Genomic DNA, 22,145 nt, shown 5'->3' on the forward strand with positions numbered 1-22,145 from the left:
ATTTATCCCTGAAGCAGTTGCTTGATGAAACAACTTCAGTAAAACATGATTTTACAACTTGTTGCAACTTCACTTATGTTCTGCTTTTTGTTTCTGAGTGACTATTATTAGCATAGGAGGCAATTAATACAAAATACTTCCCTTATCTGGCCATGGGTTGAGTTTGGCGAGTCTCAAGTGTTGTAACATGCTGAGTCTGCAAGAGACTAAGAATCAGAACAGCAGCTCTTCCTTCTAAACCTGAACTGTGAATGACATGAGAGCAGCTGAATCTGCTGCAGGATGAGAAGGAAAGGGACCTGGGAGAAGTGGAGATTAAGCAAATTAGACACAATGCTCATGTAAATTCTCATAAGGTATTTAATGCTCTGTCTGGAGCATGGAGTTTATTTGGGCTCAGTGGCATGCTGAGAGAACAGGTAAAGCATGCTTCTCACTGCTCCTCAGTGCTAGCTGATACTGCATGAAGGTACTGAACTATTTGTTGCATTCATGGGAGTTACAGGGTCCTGCTTTAGATGGATTTATTTTCAAATTACTGTCTCAGACTGAACTACCACTTCCGTGAGTAACAAATAAGACAGGAGTTTCAAAAGCTTTGTTTAGACTATTCTAATAGGGTTGGGAAGCTGGGTTTTCTATTGCAATAAGTTGTTCTGTGTTTTTTTTCCCTTATCGTTTAGAGTAGGCGGCCTTATACTTCAAAAAGTATGTAAGTATGAACTTCATCCATCCAGAGATGCTTGTGGGCAGAAACTCAAATGAGAAGACAGCTGCTTATGGATGATGCTTCTAACTTGTATTTAATAGATAGGGAGCTCTTAGGATTTGACTTTCCAGCCCTTAAGGTAAATGATAGTTGTGATCTCTTGTGTGGAGCACTTGTGGTGATTCAAGAGAGGGGAGTCTTCTCTAAAATAAGTTGGTTTAACTATAAATTTAGATTTTTTTTTTTTCCTACTGCAAAATGAGGTTTCATTGAAGCTGATCAGGCATCCAAGTAACAGCAAAGAGCAGATAGAGCCTGAGGCCCTAGAGACCTATCCTTGCAACACATCTTATGAGGTTAACATTGTTTAGTACTAAACAGTTAGTGTTTAGTACTAGACTCAGTTCATTTTGAAGAACCTATGTGACATAACTGCATATATACTCTAATTGACTATTACATTTGGATGTCTGGTTTTACTCTTAGATGCAGTGTCTCTTATTTGACTTAACACTCCTAGACAAAAAAAATGTCTAAAAATAAGTCCTGGAAACTGTTGTTTCAGTGGTATAAATATGTCAAGAATTAATAACTTGTTTTATATAAATTAATGTACATAAATTAACTTGTGTTAACTGGTTTAAAGGCTCTTTTGATACGTTTTTTATTCATATTCTAAACTTTGAACCCACAATTTGTTTCAGGACTAAGCCCTCTGTTGGCTTTAGTGTACATCTTTGGTTTGTTTTACTTTGCTATCCTCAATATATTGTTTGCTTGTTAAGTTGCAGATGCCTAGAATAATAGTCCTTGAATAATGTAACACTTGTACTAATCCAGGGGATTAAAACTTTTTCCAGGACAGTCTTGAACTTCTTTATCAGCCTGAAGGTAAATGCAGCCCTGAAAATGAGCTAATACAGCTTCTGTTCAGACCTGTGACACATCACATGAGATGACTCATCTTTCTGTCCTTCATTCTGTATATTGTTATCTTGAAGGACCAATGTGTCCTTTTCCCACATGGATGGTGGGAGGCTTACTTCATCTTACTGTTAGCATCTTCTGTGTTCAGGGAAGGAACTTAGCCTTTATCACTGGAGCAAGCTTGATGTTCAAGTATATAGTTCACATTTTCAAAAACAGCAAAACAATATATCACTTCAAGGAGTTGTATTTTTCTTTGTAGAAACTTAGACTAAGTTTTAAAGTCCTGAATTTTATTTCTTAACTATTTCACAGAGTGAATACTTGATATGTTAATTGATATGTTAGCTGTTTGAAGAACAGGTGGAAACCTCAGATGTTGAAATCTAATTACTTCTAAACTTAGGTTTGTAAAATTGTTTAGGCACATTGTCATAGCAATCTCTTACATGTGTTTCTACATACTGGCACTGGCTGGAAATGTTCTGGGTTACAGAGAGGGACATTAGATAAATTGCAAACTGCATTCTAGTTCATGATGTTGGATGGTGTTCATATGTCCCCTAAATTCTGGAGTTATGCTACTAGCTGACCTGAGTGAGCTCTTTGGGGTCAGTATAGGCCCAATATTATTTAGTCCTCATAAATTATGTGGGTGATGGGGTTGAATAATTATATGGTTTGAGAAATATGGCAAACTGGAAGAAGTAGATAGAACAAAGAGCTGCCATACAGACATTGACTAATGGGAAGATTGGGCCAACAAGAATGATGTCAGGTTTAGCAGATGTTAAGGTAGTTTCTTACAATGGATTAATTCCAAGCAACAGTTCATGGTTTGGTCTGATCAGCTGGGAGATTGTTCTGCTGAAAAAGACCTGGAAGTCCTAGTGGGCAGCAAGCTGAGCATGCTTCAGCAGTGTGCCTTGCAGCAGAAATGCAAACAGTGTCCAGGGCTTGCCTCAGCAGGAGCATAGACATTTTCATTGTACTTGGCACTTCCAAAGCCACACCTGGGAATTCTGTGTCTGGTTTTGGTCCCCTAGTTTGAGACTGGAAAACTGTAGAGGCTCCAGTGAAGGCTTGTGGACATGATTACAAAGTTGCAGAGAGTAACCCATAAATAAAAGCTGAAGGAATTTTTTGCTTGGCCTAGAGAAGAGAATTGTGGGAGAGTGCTTTTTACAGAATCACAGAATGGGCTAGGTTGGAAAAGACCTTTGAGATCAAGTCCAACCTATGACCTAACACCACCTTGTCAACTAGACCATGGCACTAAGTGCCACATCCAGTCTTTCCTTAAACACCTCCAGGGACAGTCATTCTACCACCTCCCGGGGCAGCCTATTCCAACGCCCAGTCACCCTTTTTGTGAAGAACTTCCTCCTTATGTCCAATCTAAACCTCCTGTGGCTCAGCTTATGATTGTTGCCTCTTGTCCAGTTGCTGGTTGCCTGGGAGAAGAGACCAGTCCCCACCTGGATACAGCCTCCTTTCAGGCAGTTATACAGAGGGATAAGGTCTCTTCTCCAGGCTGAACAACCCCAGCTCCCTCAGCTGCTCCTCCCAGGACTTGTGTTCCAGACCCTTCACCAGCTCTGTTGCCCTTTTCTGGACTTGCTCCAGCATCTCAACATCCTTCCTAGATTGGGGGCCCAGAACTGGATGCAGCACTCAAGGTACAGCCTCACCAGAGCTGGGAAGAATCACTGCCCTGGTCCTGCTGGCCACACTATTGCTGATACAGGCCAGGAGCCCTTGGCCTTCTTGGCCACCTGGGCACACGCTGGCTCATGTTCAGCTGGCTGTCCATCAGCACCCCCAGGTCCCTTTCTGCCTGGCCACTGTCCAGCCACTCTGTCCCCAGCCTGTAGTGCTGCAGGGGGTTGTTGTGGCCAAAGTGCAGGACCTGACACTTGGTCTTGTTGAACTTCATGTCATTGGATTGGGCCCATCCATCCAGCCTGTCCAGGTCCCTCTGCAGAGTCCTCCTACCCTCCAGCAGATGAACACTCTCCCAACTTGGTGTCATGTGCAAATTTGCTAATGGTAGGCTCAGTCCCCTCACCCAGATCATCAATAAAGACATTAAACAGGACTGGGCCCAACACTAATCCCTGGGGGCCACCTCTGGTGACTGATTGCCAACTGGATGCAGCACCACTGAACACCACTCTCTGGGCCTGGCCATCCCACCAGTTCTTAATCCAGCAAAGAGTGCGCCTGTCCAAGCTGTGGGCTGCCAGCTTTTCTGAGAGAATGCTATGGGATATGATGTTGAAGGCTATGCTGAAGTTCAGGTAGACAATATCTGCAGCCTTGTGTAGGTGGCAAAGAGCTTAATATTCTCAAAGGAGATAGTGTAAAGGGAGAGCTGACACACATTTATGGAAAGTTGTCAAGTCCAGCCTAAGTTCTGACATATTCAAAAATACAATCAAAAAATGGACAGTGTCTTGCTCTGGGTTGAGTGCATGAGAATTTAGTATGTTGAAGTAGGTTTCTAAGCAGGTCAAATTGTGTCTTGCGTACAGAAAACTCACAGTATGACAGCAGCATGTATGGTGACATTTCTAATGCACTAGCATTTGTGTTAAATCTATTCTCAGGAGGAAATGTAAAGCTGTGCTTGAAGGAGGGAGTGGTATTTCTGTGAAAATGTAGAAAACTGCTCTTCAAACTTCCTGCAAGTATTTAAAAGTCTTGTAGACATGGTACTTGAGGACATGGTTTAGTGGCAGACTTTGCAGTGTTAGGTTACTGGTAAAACTGGGTAGTCTTAGAGGTCTTTTTCAATGTAAACAATTCTCTGAAGTTATCAAGTGTTCAGATATCAAAGACTCTAGTAAAATTGTGTATGTTAATTGCTGAGATAGAAAAGAACCTTCCTACTGAGCTCTACACCAAGAACAGCATATCATCTACAATAAACAAAATACAAGCTTATGGCTAATGTCTCTAAACTGCTTGGAGAAACTTCTGATCCTGGCCTTGATCCATAAGAATCATAGAGTAACAGAGAGGAAATAGTGCCATTTTCTTGTTGTTTACCTTGTCCCAAATATGTTTCTTTTTATGTTAATGGAAAGCTTATAGACCTTGTGTTGGAAAAATCCATGTGTATTGTTGATGTAGAAGCTGGCAAAACACTTTGAATGATACAGAATTTATAATGTGGAATAAATTCCAACAGAACTTATGAATGTGAATGGGTATCTAAGCAGTCTTGGAATGTAACTGAGTTCAGGTGTTCATGTAACTTTTGCTGCCTTTTTATTACAGAATTTTGGTTTTAGTAAATTGGGTACTTTCAACCCAATTTTATTTCAAAAGCAACTTGAAGACTACTGTCTGCAAAGAAACTGTGTATACTTTGCCTCTAAAACTATTAATGTTCAATTTCTAGAAATTTCTGTATTGCACAAAATGTTGATTTTGATCTAAAGTGGGAGAGTTAAGCTTTTTGGAAGCTATGTGATTTACAAAAAACAAGGACTGGTTTGATAAATCATCAGTGTACTATGCTTATATGAGGTCTTAACACGTGTCTGAGGAATGATGAGACACTTAAGTACCTCTGGCATGATGAGGATTGCTGGAATTCGCAAAGCATATTTGTTATGCTTTGTTGAAAAGGGGAAGGGAATTGGTTGCCTTAGTAAGAGTATGCAGATGGGGTGAAAAAGCCAGTAAAACCAGTAGTGATACCTGATAGATATAACATAGAGCAGCCTTATCAGATGAAAATATATGGCAGAAAATTTGAGTATGTATGTTTCCTTTTTATTTTAGGCTTATGGTATGTCAGCTTTGCCTCTAAACTTGATTAAGGGAACTACCAGTGCATCTTATGAACGTTTAGAGAACACTGAAGATATTGAAGAGGTGGAGCAACATTTATTGAGGATTAAATCAAAGGTAAGGTTTTCACTGTTCTCACTTTCATAAGGATTTGTTTTTTCCTTGCTTACTAGTTTATAGTCATGCTGTAGAGTCTTTGTTTCAGAAAGAATAGTAAGTCAGAAATGAATAGCTTGCAATTATTTGAGTTATTCTGAAACACATGGTCACTTGTATGGTAGCTGTTACATTCTTTGTTAGTCCTGCAGCAATAGTTGTTTCTGTCTGGCTAATAAGTGTTTACAAATTAAACTCAAACTTCTTGAGGCCAGCTTGGATGGAAGAGATGCTTTGTAGATATTAACCTCACTTAGTCTGCTACCAGAAATGGCATCCAGTTTGTTGACTTACTCAATGCAGTGTAGTTAACACTGGATACTTGCCGCATAGAGCTGTTGTGATTTAGATTCATCAAACTATTAATTATCTTTATGAATAAATAACAGCTCCAGATATTCTTGCTTCCCAGTTAATGCACCTTGCTGTTATAAAAAATTTCTTTATGAAAAGCATACATATGGAAAACTGTTGAGTCCTAAATATCCCTCAGATGCTAACACCGTTTGTTAACACATGATGGCTTTGCAGCTAATGGAAACGCTGTTCCTGGTGTAAGCAAGACACTTTTAACAGCCTCTGAGTGCAAGCCAAAGGAGAGTGAGTTATCTTTACATACAAGATGATAGGGGAAAATCTCCCACCTCTTCTTACAACCCATTTCAGACAGTGGTTTGACCAGTGTTTTCACAGTGTTGATTGGGAAAAGTGACATCGAGGTGCCTTACTTCCATCTTGGCAGTCCATCTGTGCTGTTGTGTGCTCTGTGGTAGTAGACCTCAGATGCTGAAGCAGTTCCAACAGTCTTCCCTTGATATTTGGCTTACATCTACACAGTGTGGGCACCTTCAGTGTTCTAGATATTTAGTTGAATAAAGAAATCTAGAAAGTAGTCTGTTTAAATTATCATGTTTTGGTTTTGCACGTAGTACTACAACAAAGGCATCCCTTATTGAAGTCAGTATGAGAAAAATGAGAAATCTGAGACAAATGGATCATTACTTACTACAGAGGACCTGGTTGGATTATGTGAATTTGCATGCAACTGGTCTTGTTGTTCAGTCTGGCTAAACAATAGAGTGAAAAAGTAGAAAGTTCTTAATTTATGTCTATATTCTAATGACCTTTAGTGTAAACTAATTTTTCTTGGTTTATGGATTACAGTCAGGATTCTGCCTCATTTTGTAATGCAAATCTTAGTTCTTCAGTTGTATGTGCATTAAGTTGTGAAGAAAGTGAGTGTTACTGACAGTACTATACAGTAAAAGCTAGAAGTATTAAGGTATGCTACTGAGATTCAATATGTAGTATGTTCTTGCACTATTAGTACATCTGGTAGGTTTATTTCATTAGTCTTAAATAATCAAAGCTTGGAAATTGCAGATTGGGAGCTTGAACTTTTGTCAAAAAGGTACTTAAGTCACAGAGGTGCTATACAGGGTATGGTACATGTGTTCCTATTAAAAGTGCATTGTGATCTCCAGTTTAAGTGTTCTCTATGCCTATAATGTGGTCTTAGTCTTTTTGACAAATTTATTTAATTTTTTTTTAACTTCACTGGTATAAAGTGTTACATTATTTGCAGGAAGGATCTTTTAAAATAAGAGAAAATTAATAAGGAATTTCAAAACTTTAAAATATAGTTTTGGTGCATTTCCTACAATAAAATAATCTTTTTTTTATCAAAGTATGAGTTTGTAATACATTAGCATCAATGTTAGAAACAATTTTGGTTCAGCTACTGAATGCTGATTTTGTTGCTTTTGCTTATTGCAAATAACAGATGTAAGGATGTGCTGCTCACTTTACAGCAGAGTGTGGTGGTTCCTGCTCAGTGTTTAAAGGCTCAAAATTAAAATCCATTCTTAAACATAATAATCAAACAATCCATCTGGTACATTCAACTAATTCTTGGGGTGATGCTACTTCTTATTTGACCTGTGTTTCTTGCTCGAGAAACATAGCTGAGTATCTAGTGGGATGCTGGAAAGAAAATACGAAGTGCCAAGTTGGATATATGGGCTTATGGAATTTGATGGTAAGTGATCTGAGAACCACAGTGTTGAACCCTCCATACAAGATGTGGACCACTTTCGGATTAGATCAGATTATTCAGATCATGGCTGTGCTTTTAAAGCGTTTTTAGCCATGGAGACTATCCATCCTGTTAAAATTTTTGAACATTTTCTTTGTGAAAAGTGGTTTCTGCCACCTCATAGGAATTCCTCTTGTTGCAGCTTGTGACTTCTGTACTTCATCCTCTTGATATTCATAAAAATTAGACATGCATGAATTATGTACTACAAATTCTTTAGAGTTGCTGTAGATAATTTAAGTAGCTGTCAATCTGTTTTCTTGATTTGGTGACCCTTGATCTTTTGCATTCTTTTTGTAACCAGTGCAGAGATGGTCGTCCTCTGTCATCAAGGGATAGACGGACTTTACAACAACTAGAAGAGAGATTAAGGACACTTCGAAGGAGAGAGAGGCATCTGGAGTCTATTGAGAAAAGCTGGTGGACAAAGTTCTGTGAAGCTATTCGACCTCTAAAGGTAAAACTTCTCACTTTTAATACTTAAATTGAAATAACTTCCAAATTCCTTTTTCCCCACATAAATCACAGGTCAAGTTTATCAATTACCACCCTGAATATCAACTGCTTTTTTTAAATTTACTCCAGTACTACACAATTATAGCCCTATAGTGAACTCTGAGCTGTTGGAAAACCTTTTACTTTGCCTCAACTCTGATTAAGATTAAAAATGAACAAATCCTAGCTGATCTACTTTCGTGCTACTGCCATAGAAAATCTGAATATCTTACTTTTTTTATCAAGCATATGAAAATGAGAAGAGAAGGAAGAATCCTATAGCTGTCAGTTAGCTTAGGTTAATCTAAATTACATGTATCCAGCAGAAGTGAGAGATACTTTGATAATATATGCATTTGGAACAAGCATCTTGCCAAGGAACTACTTGATAAATAGTAAGCTAGCTGAATAGAACTTAATGTCATGATACCTAACCAATGCAAGGGAGATGGTTACTGGGGCAAAGCTTTTATCTTGGTCTCTTTGATCTTAGGACTTTGATTTTCAGTAGATACCTGGTTGTGAAAACTAGTACTTTTATGAACAGTATTGCCATATAAAGTATTTCTTACCAACTAGATGTTTGAAGAAATTTCAGCATTACAGTAGGCTGCTTTTGGGAAAGCTGGGGAGAAGGGCGTGGGTTGTAAACAATTTCTTGTGTTATTGCTGCTATTAATGCTGAGTGCTGAAGGCTGTGGGCTAAAATTGCATCTGAACAAAAGCTTTGTGTGGAATTCTTAGGGGAGTTATCTTGCTATGATACATTACAAATATAAACTTAGCTTTTCCATTGAAAGGACAAATATCCCAAACTATTCATGTTAACAGTTTGGAGGCTTCCTTGTGATTTAAAAAATACTTAATACAATTGTGTATTTTCTGTAACTCTTCACATAAATCTCAAATTTGAGAAATATATTGGCCATATATTTTGTCTCTGGGACTTTAACAGTTCATTGTGTCCTCACAGGAAAGCGTACAATATCATTGGTTACTTACAGTTTATCACCTACAGTCAGGATGGTATTCCAGTGTCTCCTTGTTTTTGTGGTTTGAAAGCTTTGTATTCTCTCAGTAGCTGTGACAGTCACTGTGACTTGTTGACTCATGAATCACAGACTAAAGCAGAGTTGCAGGTGTATAATTTTTCCTGAAAGATTTTCACTTAGACTATGGTTGTGCTATGAAGAACTTGTTTACTTTGACTAGAGCTGTCCTGTGCAGGTGGTAATGTGTATCACTTAATTACATCTTAACTCTTGCAGAACTGCTTTACTGTTGCTTTAAGAGCACTTGGGATGTCTTTGCAAATACATAACTTTTCAATTGTTCAATTGGGCTTTAACAAAAGGTGAAAATCTGTTCAATATCCATGTATAGTACTTCTGTTCAATGTAGAAGTGTAGGAAGTATCTTGGAGCTTTGCTTACTGTTTTACATTTTCACCTTCAGTGCCTTCAATTTGGATATTACTGTTCAAATATGTGGCTGCTTCTCAGACTTCAGGAGAAATTCCATTTCTTCTGAAACGAGTATTAGAGAATCCTTTTTCTGCTTTGTATTTGGGATGGTCAATTTATGGGAGTTGCAGGCTCTTACTGGGACTAACAAAACAGAGTAACATATTCAGGAATTGTACTTAATCTTCAAGGTCTTTTACAATGTTAGCTTAGTTGTGGGGATCTGTTAATCCACTGCTTTTTGTATTTCACATGTTCCCCTTTTTCCCTCCCTGGCCTTGGCCACTCCCTCGGTTTCTTCCTATTTGTTCTGTACCCCAACCTCGCCCAGGGACCGCCCCATGGCCCCTGACAAAACCATCACATGCTCAGAGCACGCTGTCTCTCTACCTCTGAACATCGTGGGGACAAGATGTGATATTAAAGCCATGTCAAACCGTCATGGGAGACCCTTCTCTACCTTCTTTACCACCACTGCATTGTAACGCTGCTGGCTGCTGGAGCCAGATCGAGGGGCTGCCCAAAATGGACTCCGGGATGTGACTGATCACACGGCCCTAGGAAACCCTCACTGAGCTCTCAGGGAGCAGCAGCCTGCTAGGCAGAGTCCAGCAGTTACAACACTTACTGCCTACATTCAGACTCCTGTAATCATATTGTCTTTGTATAGTGTCCTCAAGTGTTCTTGCTTCAATTGTTTAATTATTGCTAAGTATCTATTAGCATGTGATTTCTTGTTAAACAAAGACAAAACTTTTTTCTTTACGTAGTAAGTTTTATTTGATGATTCTTTTACTCAAAGCTAACTCAAACTCAAAGATGAACCTGTTAGTTTTTCAATTCAGTCAAAAGCTACACATCTCAAGATCCCAGTGAATTGAGTATTGGCCAACATGGGGTTGAATAATGTTGAATTAGTCTAATTTCTTTCTACAAAATGTAACATTTCCTGCTTCTCCATTTTATGGTTTCTTAAACTTTTGTCTGATACTCTCAGCAACAAGAGAAATGTGATACAATATATGGGGTTTTAAAAAAAATTTTTAGGGAAAACAAACTCCAGAGCACATAGCTATGTTTGTTCAATATGTGAACAGGACTATACAATATGAAACATGGAAGTCTGCTCAACAGGGGTAAATAGGGAGTATTGCATCTGTATTTTAATGGTGTACTTCACAGCAGTTTTGAACAAACTGGGGATGCCTAAGGTAATATAACAAAATCAAGTGCTCTGTTTTGAGATCTGCATAAACAGAGATCCCCACTCTTCCTTCCAAGGCTCAACTCCTTTTGTTCTGACTGGAGTGGCACAGAGGGGAATAGGGAGTTTCCATCATAACAGTCCTCCACTCTGCTGTTGCTTCCTCTTCCCACTTCATTTCTGTTCCAGTGAGAGTGGACTCCATGAGCTGAAGTTCCTGTCAGAAGCACCTGGTTCCACATGTGGGATCTCTATAGGCTGCAGCTTCCTTTAGAAAATACCCACTTGTTCTGGTGTGGGATTCTCCATGGGCCAAGGGTGGTTATCTGCTCCAGCACAGTCCTCTTAACAGGCTGGCATAGAAATGTCTGCTCCATTCCCTGGAGCAGCACCTCTTTTGCTGAACTTGGTGTCTGTCTACAGGGTGAATATTAACAATTTTTGGAAGTTACTTTTGAGGCTTTTTGAACAAGTACCAACTGTGTGTGGATTGTGCCTGTTTAGAGTAAATTTAAGTCTGAAATTCCATGGGTATCTTAGTAAAATTTCAGAATTATCCATAGATGAAATAGCTTAGCTTGACTGATCTGGGAGCAGGGATAGGAGGCAAAGATCTCTCTGAATAACTCAAACAAGAGTGATGCAGGGGTTAAGGGAATGTTTAGAAACTTGCAGGGAGGTGCCAGGACAAATGATGTAAGCAGAACATGAAAAATGCCAGAAAAGACTTACTAGCTTGTGACTTATTCATGTCCAGTAGCAATGTAAAAATACACTAATTGATTGATAATTCTAAATTATTTTTCAATTTTTTTATCTATTAAACTGATAATAGCAAGTTGAATCATATTTGATCTAGAAGTAGCATGCTTCCATGTTTGAGAAATACCTATATTGATATTTTTGGGGTTTTTTTTGCTCAGCCATGTCTTCTAATCCCACACCTTCAAATGTAAAACAAAGCTTTAAGCAAGCCAGTTGTTACTGTCTTCTGCTTTAGCTGTGTCATTACTTGCCTGAATGGAGGCTTTCTATTAAGATGCTCAAGGAACTCATTCCAGGTTTCATTGTAAGTTGTATTAGTAGGTATTGCTTCAAATCATTATTTTTGGAATACTTTGAGTATTGTATGAAAACATGATTCACTCTTCTGTTGTCAGTTAGCAGTATGCATATTAGTTTGTACAACAGACTGTAGACTAGAAGACCCAAGCAGACACTTGGAGGTGATTGGTGATGTAAGTGCAAGACAGCAGCTCTGAAACCTGCTTTATAGCAAATGGTTGAGTACTGATGGGTATCAGGAAATGGCCTGGCAGGGGAGCAGTTTAAACTGATTGTAGGGGAGGAGGTAACACAGCTTGAAGTATGGTTGTTTTGAGGTCCTGCTTTCAAAAGGACTGGGAAGGAGGAAATAAGTTTGTCTTGCATTAGAAGTTAGAGTTCTCTTAATATAGTTCAAAAATTCCTTTCATAAAAATGACCTTATTAAAGTCCTCTGTGTGTTTGGCTGAGACCCAGGCTTTTTGTTTTCATCTGTTCTAGTATTAAAGCTTTTCAGCATCAGTTAATAAATAGTCCTGTTTAGAACTCTCAAGTTGAACCATGTACTCATGTTCTCAAGAGCTCAAAGTCATTTATGCTGTGATGCAAAGCAAAATTATTTTGTAAATTTTCATAGTGAAATGTATCTAGAATATTTAAAGATACTCTAGTTGGTTTAAAGCTAGTAAATAGTAGTACCATGTTTTCCCAATGAGACTGTGTATTTGTCTTTTGATCTGGGTGACAAGTAAAAGGCAACTGAGTATATAGTTCCTGCTGTAGTGGTTTTTTAGCTGTCTTAGGCTTTGTGTGGTGGGCAAGGACAAGGCAGTACTTAACCTTTACCTTAAGCAGATACAAAAATGGTACTCAGCTGGAGGCATGCGTTTAATGTGTCAACTTGATAATCCTTAGATGGACTGTGTAAGTTGCAAGTTTGACTATTAGTGTGTGTGTTGGTTTGTAGGCTAGAAATATGGTGTTGTTTGATCTGTTGTCAGTTAAGAACGAGGAAAATCTGTGACAGAATACAAGGATCCCTTCTGGGAAAGGCTTAAATCAGCTGATGCTTTGGAATCATGTAAACATAGATTGATATTAATTGTAAATAATTTATGGTTCAGTAGTCTTAATAATACTGTGGACATATGGGATGAAGACTTTTAAAGTTTTTTTAATAATAGCCTTTTCAATCTTGTGTTTAATGGGACTGGAGTACAAGGTAGAATGGGGAAAGGAGTGGTATTCAACCACTGATATATTTCTAAATGTTAGATCTCACTTCAGAAGACAGGCGTATTCCAGAGGAGATACAAATACCTGTCTAGTGGCCACAGCTGGCAGAAGGTGGTGAAGTAATATAAGATTCAGAGTCTTGGCCTCAATTGGTTCTGAATATCTATTTCCCATACAGCTAATACCTATGGGGAGTTTACTGTGGACAGGTAAAATCTTAGTACATTTAATTATGTGGAAATGCAAAACTTAATACCTGCCTTGATATTGGTCTCTAAATCTGTGTCTAATAAAAGCTACATAATTTGATTTGTTTTATAAGTGATGTTCTAATATTGTGTTTGAGTTTGCAGATGGACATTTATCTTCAGATTATAGTGAACAATAATAGCATTGTAACTCTGAGTGTCTTTAATGAGCAGCTGTAATAAAGTTCTTAACCTTTTCATAATGACTGTGGGCCAAGTTTTGAGGCTAATAAAATAAACTGTGAAACTCCCTCATTCATGTGGGAGGCCATGCATTGTGTTCCTGCATATAGAATTTTGAAATAACTCTTAAGTCTCAAGTCTAGCAGTCTTAAAACGTTGTTTCTGAAAGTTCAGCGTGCTTATCTGATTGTATTCCATGACTAGGGTTTCTAGGAAAATACAGTGAAACTGTTGGAACTGTAACTGAATGGGTTGGCTATCTAGGCTCACTTCTGTGTGTTGTCCCCTAAAGTACCCAGAGAAAAGATTGTGAGGGAGAAAACCTCTCAGAAGGATGGAGAATTGTTTCCTGAACTAGCTGCTAACCCAAGAAAAACAGACATGCTCTGGTTGAGACAGCTTGGAGTATCAATTCTTGGCTCAAGTGCTGTATTTGGTAGGCATAATAAAAACACATTCCTGTCTTTTAATGAAGACCTGGCATTTGGGCTTGGTTGAGTTTTTCTTCACTCCCAAGTGATTTGGTCCTTGTGCATTTCAGAATAGTGTTACAGAAGGGAACTTTTACTCAGGAAGGGTGAGGTGTTCCTTGTCAGCTGTGCACAGGTTTACTCCTGTTGGAAGATGAGCACACAGGTGTGATGGTCAAGGCACCAATCTCTAATTTCTTTGTTTAAACCTAAATGCATGTACATAGTTAAGGTTTTCCACATAATATAGTGAATACAGGTTGTGCGTTCTGTTAAATGTTAGGTTCATTTAGTGTAACGTCATCTCTTTTCTTAATGTCACTTTTGACGTAGGGGTAGATCTGTGTATTACACTAGAGCATGTGATGTACTTGACAGACTATGTTAACAGAGCAAAAGTTTTGTGGCCACTTCTCTCAAGTATTTACCAAAAATAAAAAATACTGTTTAAAGTGTATTTAAGCTCTGAAGTGTTCCACGATCATTAGTTTGTTGTTGGAACCAAGGCAAGTCTTTGGTTCTTGCATCAACTACAAATACTTTCAGTTAAATTGTTTCAAATTTTTACTTGTAGATTGTGTGGGGAGTATTCTTCATCATTGTGGCGTTGCTCTTCACTGTCTCTCTCTTCTTGTCAAAGTAAGTACATTTCAGCATTTTCCCTGACCATTTAAATTACCTAGTTTCTTCTCTAACATAAAAATTGGTGTGGTTTACCTCAGGAGTCAGCCCCCTTCTTTTCTATGTTACATTTCTGTCAATAGAGCTGCACTTCTTATTATGATAGTATATATTCAAATGGAGGAAAATGTGCCAAAACAAACTGAAGAAAAAACATGTTTCCGGCTGAAAACACTTCTGATTCATCTGAGAAATTAAACATATATGTTCAGGATGTTTAATTCAGATTGCAGAAGTATTCTGATGGCTTGAATGAATCTTAATGCATGTAGGTACTTCTGTGATTGGGTAATGTGTGCTTAAATTCTTGCAGTAAATGACATGTTTGATCCATTTTGATGTGTATTGCATTGGAATGGTTTTATGGTGTCGAAAGCAACATAGCTGACTGCAAATCTGGTGGATTTCAACATGGATTGGCACTAACCAGAGGTCTCAAATGTTGGCATTTTTAATCTTTCAGACTGGGAAAATAAGCTTCATTACCCGAACTAGGGAAAAGCAAAAATGGTGAGGAGATGCAGAAATCAATATATCTTTCACAGAACAAGTGCAGTGAGTGTGGTAAAGCAAAGCATGTGTCTGTAAAGCTGTTAGAGAGCTGTCACTCTCTGGGATTGGTTCAGTTTGGGTTTTTTTTTTCTTTTGAGCTGTCCTTCTAAATTGAACTAAAGACAAAGCTCTGGGAGAACCACAGTACTTATCCAGCTTTTCTAATTACTGCAGTTTGGACAAAGCTCTGCATTCAGCTGGCTTCGACTCAGGATTTATAATTCTGGGAACTAATCTGACCAATCCATTAAATATGCTGTTACCAGTTCTTCAAAGAGTAAGTAAAGAAGTGGTGATATACATACATAAGGATGCTCTTCTATTTTCTGTTAAACTCCTGAAGTAATTAATTAAAACAACATTGTTTAAATGTGTGTTCAGTAAAAGCAAGGCAACTTCCTTACTAATTTTTAGTTACTGATGTGAAAATCTTGGGTGGATGGAAGCTAGTTTGGGCAAGGAAGGTGGTGCTTGAAACTGATTTTGATGTGATGAGAATAAAGTGGCAGCAGAGGACAGCACTTGTAGTCACTATTCACAGATTAAAAGCAACTTTGTCCCATGTGCTACATACATTCTAGTTGGTGTACTGGATAGCTTAGCTCTTTCCAGTGAAGTAAATACAATTTTTCACTTTTTAATATATTGCACATTGAGAAATATACTACACTGGGCAGTTATTTATGTTATAGTCAGGCATTGGTCTTGTAAGCAAACCCAATATAAAAACAAACATCAGTTAACTTCAGTAGAGTTGGAAGGCAACAAGTCCACGTACAAATTTGTCATAAGTAAACTGAGATAAACAAAAGCCTTAATATTAAGCTGGTGCTTTATTCCCCCCCAGTTGAGTTCCCCTATATTCTTGGTATAATGGGTCAGCACAATGCATTGCTTCCCCATGGCTTTTAAAACTATTGAACATCTAAGCTTGTAGTTTACTGAGAAAAGTAGTGTTCAGCAGCAGTATTATCACAAGCTTTTATTAATGTAAATATAAAAATCAAGTTTTGTATGCAAACATGATCAGAAAAATAGTCACAAAGATGTAGTCCTAAAATAATTGTTGCCACTGTGGACTTGTCATTCTGTGGGTGTATCTAAAATTAAGTATTTCTTGGTCTAAAAATGTATAACACTTCAAAATTAAGGCACGTCTGAAATTAATAAAAATACTTAGTGCTTTCCCAAACTAATTGTCTGAGCTCTATTAGCAGCAAGCTGGTTAGCTATGTTTGGAGCCAGCTATGTAAAACTTTTAAACAGGACTGACTACCTCAGATATAAGCTACAGAAGTAGAAGCTACTTACTTAGTTTTAAGTGGGAGAAGAGCTTTTTTTTTGCCTTGTCTTTTTAACTGCTTATGTTCTTGTTTTAGGTTTTTCCACTTGATTATATTCTTATCACAACCATTGTTATGTACTTTATCTTCACTTCAATGGCAGGGATTCGAAATATGGGTATATGGTTCTTCTGGATAAGGGTAAATATAACTTAAGAGTTTAGTTTCTAATGCTCAGATATTTAATGAATATGTGCTCTTGAATATATTTAATATTTTTGTATTGTTTCATAAATATGGAATGTTGCCAGTAGCATTGTCTATATGCCTAATGAGTGCTAAAAGCCTATTGTACAATTTGCACTGCTTTTGGAAGGTGTTTCATTTTGTCAAGTTATCAGACCAAAGCTGGTATTTTAATTTGAGCAATAGAGTCAGCTGACTCCTTCAAGTGTTTAATCAGTGTCACTTTGGCTTCTGACTTCTCCAAGTTAAAGCCATGTGATTGATGTATTGGTCAACTTTATGGTCAAAATCTATAACGTGGCATGCAGTCAGAGATTCTTGAATTGTCATGTGTGTGAAAAGCATATTTAGCTTCATAAGAGAGAAAACAGTGCAGTGGTGATAGGGCTATCTAAATATTATGCAAATAATTTATTGCTGTATTTGGACAAGCAGCTTTGTATCCAATAGCATGACATTCATGCCTCTGATACTTGGTTAAGTATTTCCCTGGTAATGTGCCTACTTCCCCTTTAAAATTGTCACCTTTTCATGTGGTGGCACTCCAAAATTGTGAACAGCGACTATCAGTCTTTGCAATGAGTTGTGAGATTAGTTGTTGGTTTTGGTGCTGTCATTTCCCCCTCAGCTGCCAGCTTCTTTACCCTAACATGGTAGTCAGGTTGAGCTCCTGGGAATTAGAGTACAGCGGTGTCTACAGGATAGCAAGGAAGGGATTATGTTGTTCCCTGCAGTGTTAAATGGACAAGATCTCACCATATGGTGTGCCAGTTTCCTCAGAGCCTGGGAATGCTCCCTCATAACTCCATCCTATGTTTCTAGATCTGATTGGGGCTATAATGATAGCTGACACCCCACTTTGACCAAAGGACAGAGTGTTCTTTGATAAACCAATGCACAGTTTGTTATAGGTGACAGGCAGTTTAAATCTTGCTACTAAATGCTAGTGTATAAGTGCTTTGGGCCATTAATACAAATAGCACTTAATTTGGTTAAATAGCTGTGCTTTGAAATTTAGGTAAATACACCTGAAAACCTGCTTTGAATCACTGGAATTAAGTTGCCAAAGGATAATTTTAGCAACCTCCTATTTCTGGCAGTAGAATTAAAACTTACTTGAATTAAAGAGGTTTTTAAATGCCTTCAGAGAAAAAGGGATATTTCATTGTGTTAATATTTGTTTTTCTGATTTTAGCTTTATAAAATCAGACGAGGAAAAACTCGACCTCAAGCACTCTTATTTCTCTGTATGATACTTCTGTTGATAGTTCTTCATACAAGTTACATGATTTACAGTCTTGCCCCACAGTATGTAATGTATGGAAGCCAGAAATACATGGTACAGGTGAGATGTAATTTTTTTGTGTTTAAATTTTATTTTCTGCATCACAAATGTACTGTTTTCAGAAACTTTTAAATTCAGGCACATTTTCAGTTTTTGAAGAGATTTCAGTAGCCAGTTTTTTTAAATAGTAGTAAGTCTCTTGGTAATACACAAGCCAGAAACTGATTGTACTATATATTACACAACTTAATTCCTAGATCATCTCAAGACTGTGTGAAACTGAGTTTTGTTTTACTCCTGATTAGGCAGTTGTTAGCTTTCACTAGATTTTGTACTGGTCTGCTTAGGTTGCTGAGTGACTACAGTGAGGATTATTTTTAATGTGTAAGGCTGTGTACAGAATGAAATCAGTACTGTTCCACAGTTGATCATTTTTATGTGCATATTTATGAGGAAGGACAAAGATAACATGGTACAGTAGGAAATAATCTGAGTGGAGATAAGTGCGTGCTGATTAATCACACTTCAGGCACTTTGGACTGTCCAACTTCATGAAACTCCGTGCAGTTCTTGTGCTGTAAAATCTACAGAATTAAACAGTTAAAATTTAGTCTCTGCTTTCGTTATTGCACTTTTGTGTACTTCAAGGTTTTGGTTTTTTTAAGTCTTTCATCTTCTGTACCTGAAGAATTAAATTACTGTATTTCATCTTAGTTTGAGTGGCAACCTGCATATTTATTGGGAAGTTCAAAGTTACATATCATAAGCATCTTGAGAGGTTTCATGGACAGCTGTTTATTAAGGTCTGGTATCTTACAAGGGTAGACATCGTTAGATCTGATCTTGCAAATGTAGACAACTAACCAGCTCGTGAACTGGTTGCTTATTCAGGCGCAGTGAAGTCTAGATCCCTTGGTGTGCTGTTTGATGTTTAAGTTTCACAAAGACAAAACAGTTGAGCTGGAATGGTTGAAAGAAGGGATTTAAATGAGATTGAAGCGATGGGATGCTGCTTGGAGCTTTTGGAATATCTGTTAGTTCTTTAGGAGGATGTTCCTCTGGGAGGAGAATGCACCTGCTTTACAAAAAGAACCCAAACCAAACACCGGCTGACTTCCTTCAACTGCAATTATGTAGTACATTTTGTAACTTATTACTATCAATTCTTTCAGTTTAAACAGTGGATATAGAATACTTGGGGCAAAAGGATTGGAAGGAGAAATTGAAATTTGAGTAGTGTTAAATGCTCTAGAGAAGAGGAACTTGATCAACTTAAATGAGTTGCGTTGCTGTGGTAGGATTGATTGTCACTGCAGGGAAGTGGAGGTTTCAATAAATACAACTTTACTGCTGTCTTTACATCTAAATTGTCTGGTAGTGGGCAATTGGTCATCCTGATACCAGTCCAAGCACAGTAATGGAATCACTGTAGGGGATTTGAATATTTGGTATTTAGGAAGTGTAATGTATTTTATTATATATTATGCTAAATATAACTAACACAAAATAAACATGCTTAGGTGTCTATAAATTGGCTCAACTTGTCAGAATTAGGGTAGTAGCAGCATGAAACTAAGATGAATCAATTTAGGTGCGTTTACATAGAACTCCTGGCATGATTGCTTACTGCTTATGTAGCCTAGAACATCATATAGCTGTATCTGAGTTAGTTATGAGCTCAAGTCCCTGCAAAAGGCAGTTTGGTTTTTTTATGTTGTAGAATGATTGTATGCCTGTAGTTACAGTGCAGAACCAATGTGGGTGTAAGAGTGGGAAGAACAATTCCATGAAGGGTCCTACTGAACTAGACTTTAAGCCTTGCTGACCTGAGAAGGGGATCCTTTGTAATAAAGCATGTAGATAACATGGAAGATTTGAAGAGAGAAACAAATAATAAAGGCTGCAGCTAGCAGTTTGTTTTGCTTTATGAATAAAATAGTGTATGCAACTTGAGGGAGGCAGAAGGATTGATACTTAACAAGCACTTGCATGTTAGCTGTTTATGACAAATAGTATCTGAAGATAAATACATAATTTCTAACAAGAAAGGGTCAAGAGAATAGAGCACAGCAGTAGGAAGGCTCCTGTCATTCTTGCAGCTATTGAAATATAATCCTGGTCAGCACTGCAAGGAGGATTAGCGAGAATGGTTGAGTAGAGCTGTAACTTTGTTTAAAGGATTAAAAAATGTTCTGGTCAAGATAGCTATCCCGGGTATTCAGCTTGCTATGTCTCATTTCAAAGAGCTGTGTTTAAAGTGCATAATCTAACTTGAGTAGAAACTGGTTTTATTGTTAAAATAACATGAGGCATAAAGAGTATGCTGGTAAACTACATCTGGGCTTCTCTGGCATACCATGTAGGTACAAGATTTTCTGACAACATGCTCTCAGAGTGTTTCAGAATGTACTAGAAACATTTTCTGTGTCTGACTACCTTGATAACTGGATGTTAAATTTTGATATTTCGAAATGAGGAGAGATGGAGTCTGGAAGTGAAGCAAGATATTTTTCTGTGGATGTAGCAATGAAGAGGTTCTTACGAGTTATGAATTGGTGATTATGGGTTTAGAAGTGTCCAGGAGCAGGGCAAGTGAACTAGACATGGCAAGCTTCCTGATGATAACCCTATGCACCAGTTTGCTTTGGCAGTCCAAGTTTTCATTGTGCTCTCACACTGCAGTTGATTTCATCCCTTAAAGTAAAATCCACTGGTAACCAACACCCTGTAAGAACCGAGCAATAAATGAGCATTATTTCAAGAAAGCTTAGTGGATGGGTGGGCTGATAAACAGGTATATGACAGTCTGGTGGCTCACAGAGTGTGTAAAAGGAGTACTTCCCCCTTTGCTCTGCAGTAATTCCAAATCTAGTAATGTGTTAAACTAAATTGTAGTCACAATCTATGTTAATGCATGAGACAGGTTAGATTCCTGTTTGAATCTTTAACAGACTCCAAAGGCAGCAGTTCCTCTTGGCAAGAGCTTTTAATTTAGAAGTGCTGGTGACTTTTCCTTTTAACTGAAGAGTGGAGCTTTTGTGAGGCAATTAGCATTAACTAGACCTGGGCTACTTGCTTTATTAACTCTGAGCACTAGTGTGTTCAAAGCATGTGACCCCAATTCATCAAAAGTGTCTTCAGCTGTGGTGTCTGTAGGAAACTTTTGAAAATTTCTTTTGGACATAGTGCCCTTACCAACCGAACCCCTCTGTAAGGATTTCTTCAACTTCCATAGCTCTTCAGACACCAAGGATAGCTTGGTTTCACCTCTTGAGGCAATTTATAGTATCTGTTAATCAGCAATGAGGCTTTTCATAAGCTTTCACAAAGAAAGAGTTGTGCCCACATCTAGGCCACCTTCTCAGCTTTCTAGCAAAAGCATGACTTTGCCCATACTTGAAATATAATTGCTATTTCTGTTCAATAAGGTCAAGGGTTAGTTTGCCTTTGTCTGAAAGAAAGACCACTGCTTGCTGATATTTGTACCCAGTGGACCTTTAAGACTTGATTGACCCAGACAGGAATTAAATAGCCAATATTTGCTGTGAGCAACACCGATACTTTTCCCTGGTTGAGAACCAGAACAGCAGTGATCACTTTCTTTCTTCAGTCATCACACAGATAATTTGGAGGAATGGAGCTAAATTGCAGGACCCAGAGTGACTATGGCTAAGTGTGGAAACAGACATTTTCAAGTTCTTGATCCTGAACATAAGTAGAAACTAATTATGTAGGTGTAAGAGGCTTGCTATTTTCTGAAGTGTCCAAAATATGTCAGCTCTTGAAGTACACATACTGAGTTACTGTATGTGGTTTTGTCTCATGCTTGGCCTTGATGCATCCTGCTTTCAGCCTTGGAGTTGATCGGATAAAGAACACGAGAGTTTTACTCTGGCAATACTTGTACTAAAAATGTCCTAAATAACAGGATTATTCATGGAGAACAGTGATATAAGATCTAGAAAAAAAGCATAGATATAGTCAAAGAAAGCCCATAGGTCTAGCTATTGTTGTATTTAAAAATCCTTTTAATATGTTAAAGTGAATGAAGATAAGGAAGTCAAAAC

General features: G+C 38.0%; 1 protein-coding gene across 1 annotated transcript in view; it reads left to right on the forward strand.

Annotated features, from left to right (window-relative positions):
- Positions 1-22,145, forward strand: part of LMBRD1 (LMBR1 domain containing 1) — a 73,276-nt gene that overhangs the window by 37,536 nt on the left and 13,595 nt on the right. Inside the window, exons 9-14 of the mRNA XM_017739209.1 lie at positions 5,429-5,554; positions 7,993-8,145; positions 14,606-14,670; positions 15,439-15,541; positions 16,644-16,748; positions 17,989-18,138. Of these exons, the coding sequence (XP_017594698.1) occupies positions 5,429-5,554; positions 7,993-8,145; positions 14,606-14,670; positions 15,439-15,541; positions 16,644-16,748; positions 17,989-18,138 (702 nt within the window). The remainder of the gene's footprint in view (positions 1-5,428; positions 5,555-7,992; positions 8,146-14,605; positions 14,671-15,438; positions 15,542-16,643; positions 16,749-17,988; positions 18,139-22,145) is intronic.

The sequence above is a fragment of the Corvus brachyrhynchos genome, unplaced genomic scaffold (assembly GCF_000691975.1).
Source record: "Corvus brachyrhynchos isolate BGI_N302 unplaced genomic scaffold, ASM69197v1 scaffold136, whole genome shotgun sequence".
Lineage (NCBI taxonomy): Eukaryota > Metazoa > Chordata > Aves > Passeriformes > Corvidae > Corvus > Corvus brachyrhynchos.